Genomic DNA, 9,859 nt, shown 5'->3' on the forward strand with positions numbered 1-9,859 from the left:
CCCATACAGTCATACAGTGTGTTTTTCCCCCCAGACTCCAGATGGCATGAAGGCGGTTTACTTTGTCTTCCTGTGGGTTTTAGATGGAGGAGGATCCCTTTAACCCTGACTATGTCTTCCTGTGTGTTTTAGAATGAGGAGGATCCCTTTAACCCTGACTATGTCTTCCTGTGTGTTTTGTATGGAGGAGGATCCCTTTAACCCTGACTATGTCTTCTTTGTGTTTTAGATGGAGGAGGATCCCTTTAACCCTGACTATTCTTCCTTTGTGTTTTAGATGGAGGAGGATCCCTTTAACCCTGACTACGTGGAGGTAGACAGAGTACTGGATGTGTCCTATTGTGAAGACAAGGACACAGGAGAGGTACAAGCGGTGGAGGGGCAGGAGGGGGCCTCTTTCATTCACAACAAATTACCTCCAACGGAGAGATGATTAGACTGCCTTTTGTTGGAAAGAGAGAGAGAATGAGTGTGTATGTCTGAACATTGTGTGTGTGTATGTCCTTGAGTGTGTCTCATCCCCTCACTTGTAGAAGATGCTATTGTAAAGCATGGGGTCATTCCATACATGTGTATTATGGTTGTTGTCTCTGTTACTTTAGCTGTGGGTGTAGCTACTAGTGTTGCTCGGTGTACCGGTACCACGGTAACACCACAGTAACACCTTGTTAATACCACGGCAATACCACGGTACCAAAACCTCATGATACTTATGATACCAACATTTTAGAATACCATAGTACCGTTTGATCTTAAGAACCTGCTGGTGCCAGTTGAATTTAAGCATCTAGTCTGTTGTATGAGCAGGTCCAATAATATCCACTTCACTTTCATCACATATCACGTGGCAGCTGTAATCAGCCAGCCTCATCCCCTACCAGCCCCCACTGACCTGCTTCTCTTCGGCCCCTCTTCATGCTCATCTATTCCTCCATCCCCGCTCGTGATGTCGACACTGATGAGTCCTCTGTTGTTACATTTGTACATTTGTTACATTGGAGCAGCACGCAGAGCGAGCAGAAAAGTTTGTACATTATATAATTTCATCACCTGTTATAACCAAGAGCACAGGCCAGTTTGATCTGACTTTGCAAGTTCAGTCATGCAGCCTCTGAGTGTCAGAGTGGGAAAATAGAGCAGTGCTTCGCGACAGGCATGCTTACAGCTTTACAGCAAAGAAAATGGCTTGTCCCTAGGGTAACCATATTACCGCCACACCTGCGGTCACGAGTCATGACGACAGTCAAATTCCACATGACCGTTTAGTTACGGAAATTAGAGTTCTCCAAGCTCTGATACTTAAAAGCTCTGATACCATAAAAAAGCCAGCTCTGATAGTAGCCTACCAAACTTGCTAACTCTATTGTCCCTCTAATCACTCTGACATCAATGCAAATGTAGTTGAAAATCTAATCAAACACTTCATGAGAGCTCATGAGCTCATGTGCAACATTTCAATAAGCTATGCAATTGCGTGAGGACCGAGTGATGGACTCTATTAAAAAGAGGAAGATCCCATCAGCTTTCTATAGGCTAGGCCTACTATATTTATTTCTCAACTTTCCTAATATTAAGCACATTGCTTCTCTTTACAACAGGAGTATAGCCTACCTGGCTGGCATGAAAATAAACCACGGGAAAAGAGTCCTCCATTCGCTATTTAAGTGCATAGGTGACATGTATTTTTCCCCCTGCCCGTTTCGAGACAGTTGCATGATAATGGTCCATTCTAAATCAAAACAAATGTCACACATATATTATTTATTATATGTAAAGACAAGATTAAATCAAGAATAGTCTGATGGATGACAATATTAGCTTATCACTTGTGAATGATATCACTTGTGAATGATACCCAGCTTCAGGCAAACATCGCATTATTTAAAAAAATACTTTTTCAAATCATATTCGCACACCTCATATAGCCTAGCCCATAGACCTATATGTTTTGATAACATTTGTATCATAACTAAAGTGGCCAAAGTAACTTCTCAAAATTAAGCACATTCATCCACTTTACAATGGGTGTAGAGCCTAAATGACATACAGTGGGGAGAACAAGTATTTGATACACTGCCGATTTTGCAGGTTTTCCTACTTACAAAGCATGTAGAGGTCTGTAATTTTTATCATAGGTACACTTCAACTGTGAGAGACGGAATCTAAAACAAAATCCAAAAACACATTGTATTTTTAAGTAATTAATTTGCATTTTATTGCATGACATAAGTATTTATCACCTACCAACCAGTAGAATTCCGGCTCTCACAGACCTGTTAGGTTCTTTAAGAAGCCCTCCTGTTCTCCACTCATTACCTGTATTAACTGCACCTTTTTGAACTCCGTTACCTGTATAAAAGACACCTGTCCACACACTCAATCAAACAGACTCCAACCCTCCACAATGGCCAAGACCAGAGAGCTGTGTAAGGACATCAGGGATAAATTGTAGACCTGCACAAGCCTGGGATGGGCTACAGGACAATAGGCAAGCAGCTTGGTGAGAAGGCAACAACTGTTGGCGCAATTATTAGAAAATGGAAGAAGTCAAGATGACGGTCAATCACCCTCGTCTGGGGCTCCATGCAAGATCTTCACCTCGTGGGGCATCATGATCATGAGGAAGGTGAGGATCAGCCCAGAACTAAACGACAGGACCTGGTCATGACCTGAAGAGGGCTGGACCACAGTCTCAAAGAAAACCATTAGTAACACACTACGCCGTCATGGATTAATCCTGCAGCGCAGCAAGGTCCCCCTGCCTCAAGCCCAGCGCATGTCCAGGCCCGTCTGAGTGTTGCCAAGACCCATCTGGATGATCCAGAAGAGGAATGGAAGGTCATGTGGTCTGATGAGACAAAAATAGAGCTTTTTGGTCTAAACTCCACTCGCCGTGTTTGGAGGAAGAAGAAGGATGAGTACAACCCCAAGAACACCATCCCAACCGTGAAGCATGGAGGTGGAAACATCATTCTTTGGGGATGCTTTTCGCAAGTGACAGGACACTGCACCGTTATTGATGGGAGTGATGATGCCATGTAATCGCAATTCTTGGCCAACAACCTCCTTCCCTCCCAGTAAGAGCATTGAAGATGGGGTCTTTGCTGGGTCTTCCAGCATGACAACGACCCGAAACACACAGCCAGGGCAACTAAGGAATGGCTCCGTAAGAAGCATCTCAAGTCCTGGAGTGGCCTAGCCAGTCTCCAGACCTGAACCCAATAGAAAATCTTTGGAGGGAGCTGAAAGTCCGTATTGCCCAGCGACAGCCCCGAAACCTGAAGGATCTGAGAAGGTCTGTATGAAGGAGTGGGCCAAAATCCCTGCTGCAGTGTGTGCAAACCTGGTCAAAAACTACAGGAAACGTATGATCTCTGTAATTGCAAACAAAGGTTTCTGTACCAAATATTAAGTTCTGCTTTTCTGATGTATCAAATACTTATGTCATGCAATAAAATGCAAATTAATTACTTAAAAATCATACAATGTGATTTTCTGGATTTTTGTTTTAGATTCCGTCTCTCACAGTTGAAGTGTACCTATGATAAAAATGACAGACCTCTACATGCTTTGTAAGTAGGAAACCTGCAAAATCGGCAGTGTTTCAAATACTTGTTCTCCCCACTGTACATACGAGATCAAGTTTGGGGAAAATAATTTTCACCAAAAATGCACCTTTATAATAAAAACAATACATGCATAATCGCATTTGGTTACTTTTAAGAGTGGTGTTTTCCTGCTAATTAACATTCACACTTACTTACAGTTAAAGTCGAATACATAGACTTAGTTGTCATTAAACTTGTTTTTCAAACACTCCACCATTTTCTTGTTAGCAAACTATAGTTTTGGCAAGTCGGTTAGGACATCTACTTTGTGCATGACACAAGTAATTTTTCCAACAATTGTTTACAGACAGATTATTTAACTTATAATTCACTGTATCACATTCCAGTGGGTCAGAAGTTTACATACACAAAGTTGACTGTGGCTTAAACAGCTTGGAAAATTCCAGAAAATTTTGTCATGGCTTTAGAAGCTTCTGATAGGCTAATTTACATAATTTGAGTCAATTGGAGGTGTATTTCAAGGCCTACCTTCAAACTCAGTGCTCTTTGCTTGACATCATGGAAAATCAAAAGAAATCAGCCAAGACCTCAGAAAAAAATTGTAGACATCCACAAGTCTGGTTCATCCTTGGAGCAATTTCCAAATGCCTGAAGGTACCACGTTAATCTGTACAAACAATAGTACGCAAGTAAAAACACCATGGGACACGCAGCCGTCATACCGCTCAGGAAGGAACGCGTTCTGTCTCCTAGAGATGAATGTACTTTGATGTGAAAAGTACAAATCAATCCAGAACAACAGCAAAGGACCTTGTGAAGATGCTGAGAAACAGGTACAAAAAGTAGCTATAGCACAGTTTAAAACGAGTCCTAAATCGACATAACCTGAAATGCCGCTCAGCAAGGAAGAAGCCACTGCTCCAAAACCGCCATAAAAAAGCCAGACTACGGTTTGCAACTGCACATGGGGACAAAGATCGTACTTTTTGGAGAAATGTCCTCTGGTCTGATGAAACAAAAATAGAACTGTTTAGCCATAATGACCATTGTTACGTTTGGAGGGAAAAGGGGGATGCTTGCAAGCCGAAGAACACCATCCCAACCGCAAAGAACGGGGGTGGCAGCATCATGTTGTGGGGGTGCTTTGCTGCAGGAGGGACTGGTGAACTTCACAAAATAGATGGCATCATGAGGGAGGACAATTATGTGGCTATTATTAGGCTACCCGAAACGTTAGACCCAAGTTAAACAATTTAAAGGCAATGCTACCAAATACTAATTGAGTGTATGTAAACTTCTGACCCACTGGGAATGTGATGAAAGAAATAAAAGCTGAAATAAATAATTCTCTCTGCTAATATTCTGACATTTCACATTCTGAAAATAAAGTGGTGATCCTAACTGACCTAAGACAGGGAATTTTTACTAGGATTAAATGTCAGGAATTGTGAAAAACTGAGTTTAAATGTATTTGGCTAAGATGTATGTAAACTTCCGACTTCAACTGTATAGCCTACTGCCGTGTGCGCATTGCTGCACTTATAATGTGAAGAAATAGCCTAATAGTTTATCAACTTTTTAAGCTAAACATTCTCATCTGTTGCGTCAGGCTTATTGCTTAAAACAGTTTTTTTGATGCTAGTGGTTATATTAATTTGGGATCTATCGCATCCCACAACTGTCCAAGACTATGTTTGGAATATGTATTTCTCGCACAGAGTAGAGTAGGTCAACGTTTGTACTATGGGGAATAGTAGATTGACATAGGCTAGTGCGTTTGCTGTTCGTTAGGCCTACTCATCTTGTTGGCTGACAAAAAGTAAATGTAGACAGTTCTTCCAATATCTTGAATATGTAGCCTGTGAGAAAGACCTGATCACGTGACGGAGAGCCATGTGTGTGATAGGTGCTTCGAAACGCAGCCGGGAGAAGGAATTTATGATTATTATATTCAGCCCGTGGGCCCAACGGTCACTGGCCGCAAAAGGCATGGATTTTTTTAGGGGACATTACGGACACACAAAAGGGATGCAGCCGGGAAATTTGAGGCATTATCAACTGCTTGAGTGATAGACTGATGAAGTGTGTACAGCCTGTGCATAAAACAAAGCAGAGCTCATGCCTTTCATGTGACTTTTTTCAAATCATCATTAGAGTCGCATCATGCAGTCTTAGAATGTATTAAAAATCTAAACATATAGCCCAACATTTGTATCACAACTAAAGTTACATAAATAACTCTAAATTAAGCATATAGGAGTACCTGTTTCTTTGWTAACCGCTCAACACAGAATAGAGAAAATAAATATCCTTCCTATTTTATTCAGCTATGTTCAATTGTATTCTTCATACTATAAAATAATGGCACGGAATTCTAAGCAAATCTTGTCTGCCAAATGAACTAGTGTAGCCCACAGCCATATGGCATAGCCAGATCAGGACCTAACATAAGGACAACTCAGAGTATGCTATTCTGTTCTTCTGAAATAGACTGCATTTTCTTCATATCATGTTTTTAGACCTGTTTAAAATAAATAATAGATTTATTGTGAAGGTGTAGGCTATATTACATGGATTTATTTGACTTTTTCAAATGTATATGTTCCAAAGGTCTGCATCAGTGGCTTGTAGGCTATGTGTGGAAGCCAGGAGATGCTAAATGTGTTTATGTTAATTAACGGTCAATTACCGTGAGACCGGCAGTTATTTGCTTGACAATCACCGGCTGACGAAATTTCGTGATCGCCACAGCCCTACTTGTCCCTAGCCTGAATGGTTCAGAAATCTATTTCTTTCTGGTGCTCCTTAAATTCTGTTTGGTGCCTAGCGTTTTAAAAGTTAAGAGCAGGGTGTGTTTGTGGGAGAGAGTGAGTGGTGTGTGTGTGTTTTTACGAGAGGGAGGGAGATTGAGTGTGAGGAAGGGATGGAGAGTGTGTGTGTGTCTATTTTAACTGAAGAGTAAAGAAGGTTTCATGCAGTGTTTTCTCCTTACTGACATAATGACATGCAGATCATTATGCATGTATGTTCCTTCCCCCCATTCCTCCAGCCAAATCACAGGTAGGCCTTTGCAAATATGAGCAAATCAGCCATTCTATGCAGTATTTTATTAAACACTGAACAGTGTGACGTTACATTCAATATGTGTTGTATTGAGTAAAAGTGTGAATTTCAGTGACAGGTTTTTGCGTAGCTCATGCGCAGGAGGTTTAGAAAACGGGATACTGGGCGAACAGGACGCTAGTGACGACACTAGTAGCTACTAAAAGGTGAAGTTTCTATGTTTTTTTGTGTTAACTCACAACATATCTCTCTTTCTTTCCCCCTCCCTCCTCCCCCTCTCTCCATCCCTCTTCCCCCAGCAGGTGGTGTACTACCTGGTGAAGTGGTGCTCTCTGCCCTATGAAGACAGTACGTGGGAACTGAAGGGGGATGTGGACCAGAGTAAAATAGAGGAGTTTGAGCTGCTGCAGGCAGCAAGGCCAGACTCCCGCAGGACGGTAAGCCCCCTTTATTCAACCTCCTTTCTCTTCTCTTCCTCTCTCTTCTTTTCTCATCTCTCTTCTCATCTTCTCATCCTCTAACATTCTCTACCCCACAGGAGCGTCCCCCAGCCAGCCTGTGGAAGAAGAGGGATCAGTCGAGGGAGTACAGGAACAGTAACGTCCTCAGGGACTACCAGCTAGAGGGAGTCAACTGGCTCCTCTTCAACTGGTACAACAGGTCAGTAGGGCCCCCCAAAGCCACACACACACATGTTAAGTTCATGTTTTAAGTATCCCTATATTTCTGTTATTACGGGGCTATCACTCAGTCAAGAGTGCACATGCACAGGAAGTCTGTTGGTTGATGAACCTAGCCTTGAGTGTAATGGCTACCTTGTAGTGTATTCAAGAGTATAGTAAACTTTGTTAAACTGGAACCTTGTCGTTGTGTCATTTCGAGTTAACATTGGTAGCAGAGGATGGCTAATAACTACAATGTGCCACCTCGCTTCGACGAGAAGAGGTCGTACGAAAGTTGGAAAAATTAACTGGGAATCTGGACACGCGTTACTAATCTGGACGCGAAAAAGCAAGCACTTGCGGTGGTATTATCGCTCGAGGGAAGAGCGAGAGATACAGCACTGGAAATATCCGTTGAGGATTTGAACAAGGATGACGGTATGGGAACTTTGATCACAGCACTGGATTCTGTATTTCTTAAAGAAGAGAAAGACCGTACTAGTTGTCTTCAGTGATGCTTCGCTAGGTTAACACTGGTGGGAAAACGGCACTTCCTACTGTAGTTTGTGTCACTGAACAACTACTCATTAGTTGATGCTGTGAAGTCAACCAAGTCTGTCACAGAGAAAAGACTTTGAGATTAGGCAGCATCAAGGAACTTATTTCAAGCACAGAGAATCCAGCGGATTCTGTGGTCGACCACAAAGGAAAGCTTGCTGACTGTCTGACTAAAAAAAGGAGCAACCGGTCTTGTGCTCCTACAGGCTCTCGCTCCTACAGGCTCTCAGTAATGGAAAGTGGCAGCTTGAGTAATAAAATAAAAACTGTCAAACACCCATTTGTAATGGGGATCTTGAATAATACTTGGACATTTAAATTATGTTGTTGATGTTTTATTTTGTCTTTAAGAAAGGGGAGATTGTTAAGTTCATGTTTTAAGTATCCTATATTTCTGTTATTACGGGGCTATCACTCAGTCAAGAGTGCGCATGCGCAGGAAGTCTGTTGGTTGATGAACCTAGCCTTGAGTGTAATGGCTACCTTGTAGTGTATTCAAGAGTATAGTAAACTTTGTTAAACTGGACTTGTCGTTGTGTCTTTTCGAGTTCACACACAAACACACACACACACCACATAACACACCCACACACACACAACAACACACACACAACACACACACACACACACACACTGTACCTGTATGATGTGCAACAAACAGACACACAGTGTTCTACTGCCCTGAAGATTTCTGACAGTCAGAACACAGGGTTGTTCCAGACTTCAGATCCTAGGTTTCAGCTCTGTGGTTGTAGCAATCTGCATCCAGCCAGAGAGAGACAAGGGCTGGCACTGTCAGATTGCTAAGTAGTGCAGAAGAGAAGCCAGTGAAGGCAGTGAGCTGACAGCATGTCTGTACCGAGACAGGGAGACGCTTGCCCAGAGCCTGCTGACTTCTAGCTTGGTGTAGTATGTAAAACCTGTGAAGAATGTGGTTAATAGGCTTGGAAGGTATGTCGTATATACCATATACCGGGGTATTTTGAAATACCAATGGTATGATTTTAGTTTTGATTTGTTTTTTGGGGGTTTGGGGCGCCCTAAGCTCAGAGGGGTGCGTGCTACGTCACTGCTTATAACTATCAGTTAACTATCTAAGATAAACGATCTCCTGCTCATGGGCCAGCTATGCATTTGGTTTAATAACTTGCTAGCTATGTGGCTAGCTTGCAAGATCACGCTTTTGTTACAGCAGAGACAATCAATCTCCTCCTTGATCAAGATCCTACTGCTTGAATTTTCTTTGTGCGTAATAATAAAAAATAAAAATATATATATACAGTGGGGAGAACAAGTATTTGATACACTGCCGATTTTGCAGGTTTTCCTACTTACAAAGCATGTAGAGGTCTGTCATTTTTTATCATAGGTAACTTCATGTGAGAGACGGAATCTAAAACAAAAATCCAGAAAATCACATTGTATGATTTTTAGTAATTAATTTGCATTTTATTGCATGACATAAGTATTTGATACATCAGAAAAGCAGAACTTAATATTTGGTACAGAAACCTTTGTTTGCAATTACAGAGATCATACATTTCTGTAGTTCTTGACCAGGTTTGCACACACTGCAGCAGGGATTTTGGCCCACTCCGCCATACAGACCTTCTCCAGATCCTTCAGGTTTCGGGCTGTCGCTGGGCAATACGGACAATTTCTTAGGAAGCAACACTGATTGACAATAAATGTCACATGATCTTGTGCAAATGGAATAGACAAAAGGTGGAATTATAGGCAATTAGCAAGACACCCCCAATAAAGGAGTGGTTCTTGCAGGTGGTGACCACAGACCACTTCTCAGTTCCTATGCTTCCTGGCTGATGTTTTGGTCACTTTTGAATGCTGGCGGTGCTTTCACTCTAGTGGTAGCATGAGACGGAGTCTACACCCCACAGTGGCTCAGGTAGTGCAGCTCATCCAGGATGGCACATCAATGCGAGCTGTGGCAAGAAGGTTTGCTGTGTCTGTCAGCGTAGTGTCCAGAGCATGGAGGCGCTACAGGAG

At 42.2% G+C, this 9,859-nt stretch overlaps 1 protein-coding gene across 1 annotated transcript in view; it reads left to right on the forward strand.

Annotated features, from left to right (window-relative positions):
- LOC112069862 (chromodomain-helicase-DNA-binding protein 9) overlaps positions 1–9,859 on the forward strand; it is a 118,979-nt gene that overhangs the window by 65,656 nt on the left and 43,464 nt on the right. The window contains 3 exon segments of the mRNA XM_070438754.1: positions 278–364; positions 6,935–7,069; positions 7,171–7,292. Coding sequence (XP_070294855.1) covers positions 278–364; positions 6,935–7,069; positions 7,171–7,292 — 344 coding nt within the window.

This window comes from Salvelinus sp. IW2-2015, unplaced genomic scaffold, assembly GCF_002910315.2.
Source record: "Salvelinus sp. IW2-2015 unplaced genomic scaffold, ASM291031v2 Un_scaffold1136, whole genome shotgun sequence".
Taxonomy (NCBI): Eukaryota; Metazoa; Chordata; class Actinopteri; order Salmoniformes; family Salmonidae; genus Salvelinus; species Salvelinus sp. IW2-2015.